Here is a 15722-nt window from a genome sequence, read left to right as displayed (position 1 = left end):
GGAGCGGCCTCAGAGCAGGGTGGTGGCTCCTTTAGAAAGCATTAGAGAGCCCTCTAGTGACTGTGGAGGGGAGGAGATGCGAAGATGACTGTCGAGACAGCCGCAGTCATGAGTGGTCATAAAAGAAAACTGGGGGAGGGGCAGCTCTTTTGGTTAACAGCCTATTTACACTAGGTAACTATATTTTAAATACTTTAAACCTGAGTAACATTTATAAATATGCTATATGAGACCTCACAGCCACAGGTCACACCGGAATCCCTGTCCAGTACCTGTGCTTTCTTTCTTTACCCAGTCTTCCTTCCTCGTCAGCTCAAAAGCATGCAACACCAAGAGAGGCGCAGGCGCCCAGCCCTTCAGGCGCACTGTCAACAGGAGTTGCTAGAACTAAGTCCGCACTCTCAGTTTCTGCTTCAACAACTCTCTAGATTCTGCACATTAAATACTGGCTCTCGTACCTTTGGCTTCTGCCTCTCAAGACTACTTTCCAGCTGTTCAAAGATTCAGCAATAGTTTATTGTGCACCAAGAGGCTTGGAAGAGTGGCACCGCTGCTGGGGGGTGGGGCTCCCTGCCTGCTGAGGCGGGGTGTTAGTGAACACTATGCAGTGGCACCAGGGGCCCTGGTGGGCATCCGAGGCTTTGGGATTGATGGCTTGTCCTTTGGCCCAGAGGTGACACATACTGTCACAATACTCAGTGATAAAGTCCTTGCTGCATTAGTATGTCAGTTTTGAAGCTCTCCGGTTGTAGCAAGGCCTCTCAGTCAGTGTGGATGCAGCGTTTCTAAACAGAAAATTATTCTCACTTATCATCAGAACCAATTCCAGCTCCTGGAAGTCCTGGAGTCGGGCAACATCTTTGTCCTAAAACAAAACAGGGCAATGGATTAAAATTTTCTTTTCATTTAATTAACTCTTTTATTACATTTGTTTATTTTGACATATTTGTGTCATAATGCATATGTGGAGATCAGATGGCAACCTGTTAGAACTGGTTCTCCCCTTCTGCCATGTGGGGCCCTGGGACAGAAATCAGGTCCTCAGTAGGCAGTAGGTGCCTTTACCCACTGAGCCATCTTGCCAGCACAAGACAACAGAGTAATAGCAGCAGCTCATGTCTCTGCTTGGTTGGCTGTATCGATTCCAGAGTCCTGGTTCATCTTTAATCTAGCAGGAAAATTAAATCCCTGAGACAGCTAAGCAGTGATCAGCCTCCACATTTAACCTGGACAAGATGGAAAAAGTTAGCGGGGCAGTGTGTGTATGTGTGTGTGTGTGGTGGGGGGGGGGGCGCATGCCTTTAATCCCAGCACTTGGGAGGCAGAGGCAGGTGGATTTCTGAGTTCAAGGCCAGCCTGGTCTACAGAGTGAGTTCCAGGACAGCCAGGGCTACACAGAGAAACCTTGTCTCAAAAAACCAAAAAGATGGAGAAAGTTCTTCTGTCTCTGCTTCAGAATGAGAATGCCCTAAAGGGACCGGCAGGTGAGCGTCAGGTTTTCTCAGGAACTTAGAGAAGCCAGAATCTTGATGCTAGAGAGCCTATAGCTGTCTGGAGCATCACAAAGATGCCAGGTGGGCCGCATATCATCTTATGACATAAGGCAAGCACAGGTCACTATGGGAACAACTGAAACAGGCCCATGTACCCATCCTGCTATCTTCCAACCTTCAAAAGTGCCAGTGTATTAGAGTATAATAGTTCACACCTTTAATGCCAGCAGGCAAGAACCAGAGGCAGGAGGACTGCCATAAATCCAAGGCTGGCCTGGGACACACAACAAATACTACCAAGCAAGCTAAGGCTACACATCAAGACCCTGTCTGAAAATAAAATAAATGAGTAAACTGGGGCTTCACTGTGGACTCAGATGAAGGGGAAGAAAGCTTATGGATTACAGTTAGATTGGAGCTAGAGCTCAGAGCCTGGCACATAAGAAGCGCATGCTCTGACCTGAGCCACGGTCTCTGCTCTCCTTAGTCCTTTTTACTGGTTTCCCCTTAAGCTATGACTCAGTAGTATTTGAGATGCAAACAGCAGCCACTCGTACTAAACAGCCTTCCTTACCTTTCTTAACAGAGTATTAGGTAACTTTCTTATCTTTTCCACTTGGTCTGGATTAACACCCAGCTCACAGCAACTCACTCTGAGCAGTTCTTGGTAGGTGAGTTCCTGCCGATCCAGTTCAATTTCAATGAAATCATTTTCACGAAGAGATGGGTTCTGAATCCTCACCTTGAGTACCAGCTCTAGAAAGAGAGAGAGAAAAATGGTAATGTAGCACAGAGCATGTAATTTAAGGTCTGCAGCACTCACTGAGAAAACCTAGCCTTTCGTGGCTCTGCTGGGGCAGTTTCCTGCACTGTCTTCTCTGCTATGGTTCACCAAGCAAAAAGGTGCAGGTGCTATCCAATGATCTCTGAGTATCTGTTACATATGAGTAGGAAAAGGAAAGAGTCAAAAAGATGGCAAGGGGCCAGGCAGTGGTGGCGCACGCCTTTAATCCCAGCACTTGGGGGCAGAGGCAGGCGGATTTCTGAGTTCCAGGCCAGCCTGGTCTACAGAGTGAGTTCCAGGACACCTTGGTTTACAAAGTGAGTTCAAGGCCAGCCTGGTCTACAGAGTGAGTTCCAGGCCAGAATAGGTTACATACCCAATCAACAAAAAACAAAACAAACAAACAAACAAACAAACAAAACCAACCACCAAATCAAAACAAAGCAGCAAAGGAACAACAACAAAGAGTGCATCTAAGCCTGACTTGAAATACTGCACCTTACTTAATGAGGGAGTAGTTCTTGCTTGGGAGCAAAGAACACTACTTACTGTTCATAGATCAGACTTAAAAGTGATCTACCCTCATTGTCAAGATGATTCCAGCTATTTACATACATTTGGCAATTCTGTCTTGCTCTTAAAGTATGGATTCCTCACAGTATCATGGGTCACCGATACTAGCAGGTATCGGTATACCTGGTTTTCATATTTCAGATACTAGGTTTTCAAAACAAGGAAGTATAGGTGAAAACAAAAAGTAAGTGTACACTAGACTCTATGGATCTTACTGGAATTAGAACCGTCTGTATCAACATCTGGTTTCTAATGTTCTCAAAATGATACCGACAGCCAGGCATGGTGGTGTACTCCCTTAATCCTAACATTTGGGAGGTAGAAGCACGTGGATCTCTATGAATTCAATACTAGCTTATTCTACATAGTGAGCTTTGGACCAGGCAGGACTACATAAGATTCTGCCTCAAAACAAACACACACACAAAGAGAGAAATATAAATATGAATATATATGAATAGTGGATGTATTTATACATACAGATATATGTATACAAATACTTGCCTCTTCTCCTGCCCTGTTCCCTCTCCATGACCCTCCTTTTCCCTTCTCTTAGTCTCTACTTAAGCCGAGAACTGTCACACCTATAACAATGAGGACACCTCATGTTCACATCCTGGCTTCTAAATCCACTTCTCTCCCGTCCCCACAACAAACCCCCAGAACTCCCAGGAGAAGTGGTGGATTGCAGTGCTGGCCTGAGGGAATGACCCGATAAACTAGGACCATCTTGTTGCACTAGACAGAACTAGCTGAAAGGGGTTCCCATGGGCTAGATCAGAAATAAGCTGAATATCAAAAGGATGACTGCATCAAATTACAAAACACTGAATGTAATATGAGTCATGAGTCCAGGCTGGTGAGACGGCTCAGCAGTTAAGAACACTGGCTGCTCTTCCTGGAGACCTAGGTTCAATTCCCAAAACCCACAGGGTGGTTCACAACTGTCTATAACTCATTCCAAGAGATCCAAGGCCCTCTTCTGGCCTCTGAGGACACCAGACATATATATGGCATACAGACATACATGCAGTCAAAACACCCAAAAGGGAAAAATAAAAAAAAAACCAAAACCATTCATATGGTTATAAATGAGAAGGAAAAGTCCTTCTCTACTGACATTTGTTTTTATTTTACTTCATTCCCCCAAGACTGGAATTACATAACATTGTAGGCTACCATGTGGGTGCAGGAAATTGAACCCATCTCTCTAACCCCTCAAAGTCCTTTTTTATAGCTAACACCAAGTAATAAACAGAGAAGGAATGATAGTAAGCCATATCTCACCAAATAATTATAGAGGTCAAGAATGATAGGGGGAAGAACGGGGCTAGAGAGATGGCTCAACCTTTATGAACACTTGCTGTTTTTCCAGAGGACCAGAATTTAGTTCCCAGTACCCATATCAAGTGGATCACATTGCCTGCACCTCTAGTTCCAGGAGATCTGACACCTTCTTTGGCCTCTGATGTTGCATATACATGGCATACTTACACAAAGGCAAAATACTCCTATACATTAAAAAAAAATCCTGTTTTCAAAATTATTGTATATGTGTTATGCCTACATTATGTATATAAGTGTATAATGTGTGTCTAGTGCAGAAGAGGGCACTGGACCTCCTGGAACTCAAGTTCCAGACACATGTGAGTTACAGTGTGGATGCTGAGGATGCAACCAGAGGCCTCTGCAGAAGCACCAGTGGTCTTAAACTGCCAAGACCCATAAAAATGTTTTTCCTTCTATTTCTTCTGGTTTTGTTTTTTTGCTTGTTTTTGTTTGTTTGTGTTTCAAGACAGAGTTTCTCTGTATAACAGTCCTAGAACTTACTTCTAGAGTACTGGTCTACTGATGGTTTAGTAGACTGACCGGGCTGGCCTCGAATTCACAGAGATCTACCTGCTTTTGCCTCCCGAGTACTGGGATTAAAGGCATGTGCCATGCCACCAGGCCTAGTCTGAATAAATGTTCCTTCTAAAAAAAGAGAGAAGGCTGGGCTGGTGAGATGGCTCAGTGGGTAAGAGCACTGACTGCTCTTCCGAAGGTCCTGAGTTCAATCCCAGCAACCACATGTGGCTCACAACCATCTGTAATAGGATCTGATGCCCTCTTCTGGTGCCTCTGAAGACAGCTACAGTGTACTCATATATATTAAATAAATAGATAGATAAAATAAATATTTTTAAAAAAAATTTATTTTATTGACAGCTACAGTGTACTTATGTATAATAATAAATCTTTTTTTTTTAAGATTTATTTTTTTTTTTTTATGTGTATGAGTACACTGTAGCTGTAGAGATGGCTGTGAGCCATCATGTGGCTGTTGGGAATTAAACTCAGGATGGCCCCGCTAGCTCCGGCTTAATATACTGTAGCTGTCTTCAGACGCACCAGAAGAGGGCGTCAGATCTCATTATGGGTGGTTGTGAGCCACCATGTGGTTGCTGGGATCCGAACTCAGGACCTTTGGAAGAGCAGTCAGTGCTCTTACCTGCTGAGCAATCTCGCCAGCCCAATAATAAACCCCCCCCCCAAAAAAAAGAGAGAGAGAAGGCTGTGGTACAAGCCATTAATCCCAGCACTTGAGAGGCAGAGATAGGCAAATTTCTGAGTTCAAGGCCAGCCTGGTCTACAAAGTAAGTTCCAGGACAGCCAGGGCTACACAGAGAAAGCCTATCTCAACAAAACAAAACAAGGGGGGTAGGGGGGAGAGAAAGGAGGGTATGTGTATGTGTATAAAGGAATGGAGAATGTTTCAGATTAAAGAATAATAAAATGGCATAATAACTAAGTATAATATCTATTATTAAGACAACTGGTAGAATTTAAATATGGACTATCAGTATTAAATCAAAATTGCATTTCCTAAAGTTAATTCTTGTACTATGGTTATATAAGAGAAAATTCTTGTTCCTAGAAAATAGAATAGAAAAGGAATAATACTTTCATGTTTTAAGGTAAAAAGTATATAGCTTTTGAATCTTGAGTGTAAAGAGTTCCTTCCTACTGGCCGGGCGGTGGTGGCACACACTTTTAATCCCAGCACTTGGAAGGCAGAGGCAGGCGGATTTCTGAGTTCGAGGCCAGCCTGGTCTACAGAGTGAGTACCAGGACAGCCAGGGCTACACAGAGAAACCCTGTCTCGAAAAACCAAAACCAAACCAAAACAAAGAGTTCCTTCCTTAGACAGGTCTTGGAACTTTTCCCTTATTTTGTAAGTATACCCTAACTAAATAAACAAGTAAACATCACTCTCCTGTTGCAGAGGCTATGTGCTATTATTACCTTGCATATTAAATGGAAATGCTCCGGTGAAGAAAAATGGCTGGAATGCTGGCGCTGGCCCTGCATACGTCCCATTCTGAGGTTCCAGAGACACGGGTGGCTTGGATGGGACAGAGAACAGGGAGCGGTTCTGACTCACTGGTGGCTGACAGACAGGACCAGGTTTTGTGCTTTCTGGTGTTCTAAGTATGGCAGAGGGGGCAGAAATGTCACCATTCTGGACCAGTGCCAAAGAGCTGTGGTCCCTGGGAAAGGCCCCCAGCAGAGTGGGTTCTGTGGGGGGAAGCAATGGAGGCGAGCCATCTGCAGGAGGTGACACTGGAGGTGGGGAAGGGCCCCCATTCTGCAACTGGGTGGAGTCTTCTGCTGCAGGAGTGTAGATAAAAGGGAAGGCTGGGTTGGCCAGATAGTTGGGAACAAAGGGCAGTTCTGACTCCTTCTTCAGCTCGGGGATCTCATCATCATCAGCTTCTTCCACTTGAAAACAGAAAAATACAGAACACAAAATTTACTAAAGAAAGGAACATGGTCAAAGCTAGTGTTATCGCCTGAGATGTAACCAACACTTTGGTCAGGACTGACTGCCTCTTCAGGACTGGACTGCCTCTTCAGGTCAGAAGAGAAAGAACATTTCATTAAGCTTATGACTGGCATTTTTACTATTGTCAATTTTACAAATTAAAAAAAAAAAAAACATATAATATTGACCTCCTAGAAGAAAAATGCAATCACAACCTTGGTATAGTAATTAACTTATAAAAATAGGACCAGTTATCTGATCAGTACCAATGTGGCCAATAATAGCACATCTTAAAGGCTCCCTGAACAGACTTACCTCCCATAATCTTCCTGATTTCTCTCCTTGATGTTAACTGTACCGGCATTTCTCCTTTTGTTGTAAGAATCTCTCTGTCAGCTCCTGATTGTAGCAGGTAGGACACCACCTGTCCATGGTTGCGTTTACATGCCCAGTGTAAACAGGTCCTGTCCCAAAGAAAAAATGACTGAGAAAAAGTGCTCCGAGATTTCACATGATAAATTTCAGTAAATACATACACAGAAGCTTGTTAGAATTCAGCAAGAGTCAGAAGGCAGACTAGCAACTTGACTTTTCTTTTCACAGGGTAGATGATCAAAACATGAACATAGCCAGGCATGATGGTGTACACCTTTAATCCCAGCACTAGGGGGCCAAAAGCAGATCGAGTTGTGAATTTAAGGGCAGCCTGATCTATAGAGTGAGTTCAGGCCAGACAGAGTTCCATAGTGAGACCTCCATTTCCAGTAATAATACTTTAATATTCTTAAATTTTAGTGTTGCTTCATTCTTGAGTCTGAAGCTGTTAACAATGACTGAGTGCTTGCCTAGAATGCACAAAGCCTACCTGGGTTCAATCCTAGCACTGTAAAATGAAGAGAGTTGTAATTTCTAGCCCACAGGAAATATCAGTTTATCCCAGAAGCTTCAGTTTCCAAGGACTACTGGCTCGGAACTGCAATGACACTTCCAGATGCTACGCTATCAGGACCATCTATTAGATCTTGGTCTCTTTAGAAGATATTTCTGTTACTTCTTCTATTTTAGAAACTATGAAACTTACGTGTATCAAGTGACAATCAAGAGTAAATACTGCCAGGCTAATAACCATCTCCTATCTGCAGCTCCTCTGCTGGGGTTGGCCATTACTACAGCAAGGGTACGACATCAATCTGAGCTGCTTACTCCCTTTTCCCCACACACCTGCACACCTACGTGATTTCCAAATCTCCATTTTTCAAAATGCTAGCCGTTCTCAATCTCTCCAGAAGGCTACAAACATACCCGCATCTGCTCAAAGGAAATACTACACACAATGTTTTACTCTGGAGGCCTCGAAAAAGAGTATGAACAACCAAGTGGTTCAAAAATAGAGCTTTCTAATGTAACAGCCTCACTTAAGCACAACTATTTAATATTGTATACACAGAGGTGTTGTATTGTACTGTCCAATGGACTATTCCTTTAACACTGTATAGAAATTTAATCAGCATCCCTCAAACATGCCGTCTCAACAGAATTGCATCTTCAGGTGCAAACCATATTATGGAAGGAAAACACTTTCTTCCCATTATGAGCTCATTCACTCCTCATTCCTTTCCAATTTTGAATGTCCTCATTCACCAACTCTCTAACTTAACCAAGACAAGCATCTCCAGAGCTTACAGCCAAACCCAGATAAGATAATGAACAGAGAGCAGAGGCTCAGCAGAGAAGCCACCAACCTGGGAAACCATCAGTAATGTTTATTTGATTTCAAGGAAAAGCTGATTTGTCTTTTCATTAATGACTTAGAGAATGACAGCCTGAATGACTAACCTATCAGAATGACAGTCTACACCATCATTCACTATCCAGGTACCTTTAGTGTACTCTTTGACACTAAAAAATTACCGTCCATATGAGAAAAACAAAGAAGAGGCTTTTAAAATTATTTTGTGATGCTGTAACCCAGGGCCTCATATGCTAGGCACGTGCTTGATCACTGAGCTACATCCCCAGCAGAGGATAAACAGAAGGAAGCATCTACCTGACATATACAGTCGTGTGTGTGTGTGTGTGTGTGTGTGCACATGCGCACTCTTGCAAGCACATGCACCTGTGTATATGCATGTATGTATATATGCATGCATATATATGTGTGCATGCATATGTGTATATGTGTGCCGTACCAGAGACTGAATTGATGTTTTCAACATGTTAGGCAAGCACCCTACCATTGAGCTATGTATCCAATGCACGTGCTTATTTCTTTATCCTTTAATTAGTGAACCTAGGATAAAATGGACATTGCTTAGTATAGGGAGATCCAAATTTTCCTTGATTCTGAGCAAATTGCAGCTCAGAATGTGTTTGTGTGGAGATGTCTGTGGCAAAGGTTTGAAAAATGAGTAATTACATTAAGTGAGCACTCAAAAATGAATGGATCAGGCTGAGAAAAAAATATGCTTCCTTCTGGAAAGAAGTGTTCACTGGAGAGTGCATTGTAATTTACTGTGAGTGGGTCAAACCAACTGGTTTAGAGTACTACTATGCAAATGGGGTTAAGTGAACACAGCATGGCCTGGCCACCCCAGCAACCATCATTTGCAGACTGGAGTTGGGTGACTAACTATAGGCAGCTATAACTCAGAATCATTGCAGCCAGGCAGCATTTCAACTTCTTCATAAACCATTATAGTTATTTCTAAAGCCAAAGGGACACATGACACTTGAATTACAATTGATGTGGAAACTCTATTTTTGAACTTCAACTCTTTAAACATTATATTTGCAGTCAGCATGTCCCATTAGGGCTGGGAGTATTTGAGACCAGAGGCTTTGGGCATCAGTCATCAGCAGGCTATCATTCATCACTGCTCAAAGTGCGGTTACTGAGCAGCCAAGAACTGAAAGCCGTCACAAGTCTACTTTTCAGTATTGAAAAGAGTTGGGTTTTTTGTTTTTTTCTTTTCTCAGGGTAACTTTATATGTCTCACAACATGTTGCCTAATAATAAGAAAATAACAATAGCTAACACAAACACAATACTTTACATGTTGGACCCTGTTCTAAAAGCTTTCTGTTTGTTTAATCTTCAAAAATATCCCGAGGAGCTGGGTACAGTGGGATTTGCCTGTAGCCTCAGCTACTCAGAGGACTAGGATAGGAAGAAGGTAACTTTGAGGACAAGGGTTAAGGCCAGCCCAGGCAGCATAGCAAGGCCAAGTCAAAGAAGAAGGAGGAAGAGGAAGGAAGAAGAGGAGGAGGAGGAAGAGGAAGAGGAGGAGGAGGAGGAGGAGGAGGAGGAGGAGGAGGAGGAAGAAAGAAGAGAGAGTGAGCGATCAAGCAAAGAAAACCCTACTACTGTAAACATTCTTCACTTATTTTATAGTCAATGAAGCTGGGATAATTAGCAAGCAAATAAGCAAATTATATAGTGTGCTAGGTGGATATGAAGCGTCATGTGACAACAAAGCAGAATAAGAGATTAGGGACTGGCAGGGTTGGAGGAGAGTTGTACAATTTTTAACTGACAGGCAAAGGAAAGCCTTAGCATGAAGCTAATATCTAAGCTAAGATCCAAATGAGGATAGAGAGCAAACCATAGGGTATATAAGAGAAAAGCTTTCTAGACAAGAGGGAAGGCAAAATATAAAAGTCTAGAATCCAGGACGTGCTGTGGTTCCAGGAAAAGCAAGGAGGTCAGGGAAGAAGTGAACACGGAAGCAAGTCTCAAGAGATGAGGCCCAAAGGTCAGGGAAAGGAGTGCTAATTGGCTTCTCACAGTAACATGGGAGCCACTACAGGACTTTGAGGGAGGTGCTCCAACTGCTCCAAGTCAGGGTGAGGCTGTAGTATAAGCAAGTAGACTAGTAAGGATGCTAGTAAGGAGACTGTGGGACTATCCTGCATCACAAATGGTGCTGGCTGGCTTTGTATCACAGTGTAGAGCTTGTGAGAGGTAGTCACATCCTATCAGAACACAGAGGCAGCAGTATGTGGTTTGTGAAGGAAAGATGACCAAGGACAGTGCCAAGCTTTGTGGTCTGGTCATATTGAGAGGGCGGATGAGAAGAACTGAAAGGCAGGATAAAGGGAACCTAGGAATTCACTCCTGGACTGAATTGATTGGAGCTGGAATTAAATCTATAGGAAGCCTCATCATGTTACCTCAAACTCACCTGACATACACTGTATAGCTAGCACATGGCAGGCACTGTGCTGAGGGAGTCAAGATGTTAGATTCCTTTTTCAGCTCTAACAGTCATGTGAAGGCTAACAGTCATGCAGACCTACTAAGTCTCAAATTTAGTAATTTAGGAGCATTTTCAAAAGTGAATGGTTTTACTTAATTTTCCTGGGGTTTCGGTTGCTTCATCTTTAAGGTGGGGAAAAATAACAATGTCTCCTGATAATCCTGAGATATGGTAAGTGCTTAGAACCACACCTGTGCCATAGAGCAAGTTCACTACATGGCAGCTACTTACTATCCTTCATCTCAATAAATACTAACAACACTTCTGAAAGAACTGGAAAACAAAGTCAATCAGGCAAGACCACACAGCTAGGCAGGCGGAACCTGCAACAAGACCAGGCTCGCTATTCTGTAAAACACTGCCTCCCAGTGCCAAAACAGTAATTCACAGCTTTTAGATGCCAGGACAAGGCAAACACAACTACAAGTGTTTTGACTGCAAACGCTTCAAAAAAAAAAAAAAAAAAGACTAGAAATTAGTGTCCACTGTCTCCTGGCTGTGGACAGCTATCCGGGCTAGTTTCTCTAGGGAAAGGAGTCAGGTAGCTTTCTTAGGAAATTAGGAAACGAAACGTCATTTCTGACTGTTATCATATTGACAATTGTGCAACCAGGGCAAGACACTCTCTTGGCATTCAAATGCTCTCTAGTGCCCTTTCCATTCTAAAATGTATGACTAGATTTACAAGGGGGTGAGGTGGGGGTTTAAAACTCAATTTAACTTTAAACTAGCAAAAGAGGCTAGATAAGGATTACCTGGATTTTTTTTTTTTAATTAATTGTAAAATGTCAAAAAGGGTAGAAAAAAATACCACATTCGGTAACTTGAAATTAAAGATTTGTTCACATCTTAAAATGAGACAGACTCTGGACTGGGGAGGAGGCAAATCTGCAAGCCAACTTGTAAAGCCTTGGGTGAATTTCTCTAATTGGAAATTGTACTAAGAAAGCAAAATACTTTACAGGGCAAACAAATAAGTCTCGCCTCAAGGGCAGCTGTAGGCAACAGCCAATCACTGTGGTATTGAAACAACAGAGGCAAAATTATTATGCAAGTGGTGAGGGTTTTGTAGTTATTCCTCTTCTCCTGGTCTTGACTAAAGAAATCGTGCTGGTTTTAAGACTGGCATTTGCTCCGTTGCTTATGCTTTCATCTCGGCACGAAGTGTTCTTCAGAAGCGCCCATGGCAAAATAATTCAAGCTTGATGAAATCCAGAGCAGAGTCGCTGAGAATCAAAGCCTCTAGCATCACCATTTGGGCCAAGTTAGCCAGGGGGCGCGGGGGGATGGCGTGGGCTCCAGTGTCCCGGAGGGCGCTGGCCGCGGTGAACCAAAGAAGGTATGATTTGGGGAGGACGCGCTCCTGACTGCACGAGGCAATGGGGTCAGGGCTAGTCTCGAAAGGGCACAACCTGAGAGGCCTGAGGTACCAGGCTTCACCTTAGCCTTCGTCCTGGGTCACGGCTGACTGCTCCACGCCCCGAGCTAGCAGCCCTGAACCCTAGGCCTCCCCCGCTCGCCACTTACCAGCCGTTGACCTCATTTTGGGAGTTCACATCCACCCCGCTCTCCACCAGTTTCTGCACCTCCCGAATGTCCCCCAAGGCCGCTGCCTCCCGCAGCCTCTCCTGCTGCTCCTTCTGCTCTAGGAGGGCGCTCATCTTCCCCAGGGCCCCGGGCCCCCGGCCGCCCCGCCCTGAGCCTGTCAGCGCCGCCGCCGCCTCCGCGGCCCGCTCCCGGCCATGGGGAGGGAGCGCCGGGCTCGCCCGCCCCACTCGCGCCTCCGCCCGCGCCCGGCCCGGGGCCTCGTGCTCCCGCCCGCCCACCGGCAGATCCCTAGCTGCTCCCGGCCCGCAGGCCCAGGCCTCCTCCCCCGCCGCGCCTCCGAAGGCCGGCTCCGGGGGACCCTATTCAGTGTGACAACATTGACCCAGATACTTTTCGTTCCCACCCGCGGCCCCGCCGCCCCGGCCGGCTGTTTATGTAACCACCGCACTGGATTATCTGCTGTGATTCATTGGCTATTTTTAGACCTCCCACCCGGCTGCTTCTAGGGAGGAGGACAGACACAGGAATAGTTGGGGGGCGGAGGGATCCGACATGTTTGAGAGCCAGAAGAGCCTTATCCTCGGGAGCAGGCATTAAAAAATAATTGGTGGGTTTCCATCCCCACTCCCCCAGTTTGGTTAGCTCTTTTTCTATCTGAGCCAATTTTTACCCAGCAGGACCGGAAAAGGGCTGAAAACGATCCTACTATAATATGCCCATTATTTGCAAAGATAGATGACACTGTTCTTTCTTATTTTTGTCAGTGCTTGGTACCATTCAACTAGAACATTTATTTCAGTGGTTATTGTTTTATTTTACCCTTTATCGTTTTTAGACAGAAATTCTTCCAACTTGGCTTTCATAAAAATTAACAGATTCTAGTTTATAAAATGCAACACATTATAGCTTATAAATTATAATTAATTATTCTGAAAGTCATGTAAGGAAAGTGGGGGGGGGGGACCGCGGGGGTGGAGCGGGTGCTTAGTCATCCAGGTCCTGATTCTAGGCACTGAGGGGAGAGCTATGGTGTGTTCATAAACAGCCCTGTGCAGTACTCCTTGCCTAAAGTAGTTAATGAGGCTCAGAGCCTTGGTTGGCACTGTTCTACTACCCAATGGGAGAAACAGAAAATATTGTTTTGCTGAGCCCAGGTGCCGTGGAGAGATCCCTGATGATGAGAACTTTGCAGATGGGGTGAGAAAATTAAGGAAAATGCCCTGGGGAGGCAGAGAGGAGGGCCTGAACAAAGAGGAGATGAAACAGGAAGGGATACATTTAGGTATAGAGTCTTTATTTCCATTTTTCGGGGCTGCCGAGGGCACGCAGCATGCATTTGTCTTGTTACTGTTTAAGAAAAAGCAACTGTCTGTTTATTACGACACAGTAATTCACACAGTACACACTGCACACCAGGAGTGATGAATATCAACTGACTAAACTCTTAAATTGACCCCAGTGGCAAATTGGAACGCTGCTTGAGCTTAGTCTTGTATTTGTTTCGCCAATTTAAAATTTAATTCTCAGATCCAACATAGTACTCCATCTGAGGCTGATGGGAATGGCATTGTAACTCGGTCTTTTAACATAGTCTGAGGGACAAGAAATAGCAATCTTTTTTTAAAAAGGGCAATTTAAAAAAAGATTGTAGCAGGCTGGTGATATTGCTTAATGGAAGGGTACTTACCCAAACAAGGCACCAGGTTTCATCCTCAGAAATGTAAAAAACAGACAAATTTTAAAAAGTCGATAATAGCAGCAATGACATAAATTAGGTGCATTCCAAAATTCATGGGTTTTTTTGTTTGTTTGTTAAATTTTCTTTCCTTAAAAGAATTATATTGGGGCTAGAGAGGTAAGCCACCAGTTAAGAGCACTTGTTGCCCTTGTAAAGGGCCCAGGATTTGATTCTCAGCACCAACATGGTGGCCCACAACCATATGTAACTCCAGTTCCAGGGCATCTGATGCCCTCTTTTGACTTCTTCAGATTTAAGCATGCACATGTACACATGCATACATGCTGGCAAAACACAAGCACATGAAAACAAAACAAATAAAACTTAAAAGGGAAAGAAACAAAAAAGAAAGGCAACTGAATGTGAGCCAGAGAGTAAGCCAGTACCCGGCACTCTCCATGGCCGCTCATCAGCCTTGCCTCTAGGTTCCAGCCTGCTTGACTTCCTGCCCTGGCTTCCCTCTATGATAGACTCTAAGCTGAAAAAATGAAGTAACTAAGGGCAGGACGGTGACGGTGCGTGCCTTTAATTCCGGCACACGGGAGGCAGAGGTAGGTGGATCTCTGAGTTTGAGGCCAGCCTAGTCTACAGCAAAGGCTACACAGAGAAACCCTGTTTAAAAAAAAAAAAGGTGAACTTCACTTTTTAATCTCTTGACTGGAAGCTGTCAATGGACCTATATGTTTGTTTTGTTTTTATGTATCTCTTTCAGTGCTGAGGGTTGGACCTTTGTTTTTGTTTTTATGTATCTCTTCCAGTGCTGAGGGTTTAACCTATAGCTTCCCACATGCCAGGGTAGCTCTCTGCTTGCAGCTCTACTTCTCCCCCAAGAAGCTGTTTTTCTGTTTTTGCTTTTCTGTTTCTGTTTGTTGCTGACTTTCATACAAGTAGAGCAAGCAGCCCAGTAAAGAGGGTAGACATGAATACTAAATTCAAATAGGAGATGTGAGGTGGAGGTTGGGATCTGGTACTCGTCAGCAAAAGGTGCTACCTGAAGTTTTGCAAACAGAAGAGATAATCCCAAGGGAGTTGGTGAGTACCCAGAGAAGACGGCCAGATAGAACACCGAGAAACTCTCAAAATTCTAATGAGGGAAAGGAGAGAAAGTTTCAAAAGAGCCTGAGGATGAGCAACAGGAAGAAGAGCCAAGGAGTGGGCGGGACTAGTAATGAGTGACACACAGGCTCAAAAGCCACAGAACAGACAAGGATTGAAAGGTGTAAGTTCAACCTTAAGATCCTTTGTGACCTTAAGATCCTTTGTGACCTTGGAAAATTACCGTGGAGTAGAGGTATCAGCTTTGGTTTTTCTCATTCTGCGAAGGCCGGCCTTTAACTATGTAGCCAAGGACTATCCTCCTGCCTCAGCTTCCCAAGTGTTGCGTTTTAGCCTTTTGGATTTGCTTCCCTCTAATTTTTCAACCAACCTATTCTAGTTTAGCTTCCATTCATAAGACTCAAAGAATACTTTTCAAAGTTCCTCTTCTACCAGACCAACAGTTTTCTTCCTTGCTATCGATTTCATG

General features: G+C 44.1%; 1 protein-coding gene across 2 annotated transcripts; it reads right to left on the bottom strand.

Annotated features, from left to right (window-relative positions):
* Positions 1-492: 492 nt before the first annotated feature.
* On the bottom strand, positions 493-12824 carry Ankrd40 (ankyrin repeat domain 40). Of its 2 annotated transcripts, none has more exons than XM_031353097.1 (5): positions 12439-12824; positions 6971-7119; positions 6136-6612; positions 2146-2249; positions 493-865 (listed from the first exon to the last, which is right to left on the bottom strand). In XM_031353097.1, exons 1-5 carry the CDS (start codon positions 12570-12572, stop codon positions 719-721), a joined length of 1011 nt encoding a protein of 336 aa, XP_031208957.1. In that variant the 5' UTR covers positions 12573-12824; the 3' UTR covers positions 493-718. The 2 variants fall into 2 exon arrangements, with proteins under 2 accessions (XP_031208957.1, XP_031208956.1); XM_031353096.1 differs by having other exon boundaries at positions 2068-2249; positions 12439-12822.
* Positions 12825-15722: the final 2898 nt, after the last annotated feature.

The sequence above is a fragment of the Mastomys coucha genome, unplaced genomic scaffold, assembly GCF_008632895.1.
Source record: "Mastomys coucha isolate ucsf_1 unplaced genomic scaffold, UCSF_Mcou_1 pScaffold5, whole genome shotgun sequence".
Lineage (NCBI taxonomy): Eukaryota > Metazoa > Chordata > Mammalia > Rodentia > Muridae > Mastomys > Mastomys coucha.
This window is presented reverse-complemented; position numbering and strand designations above follow the sequence as displayed.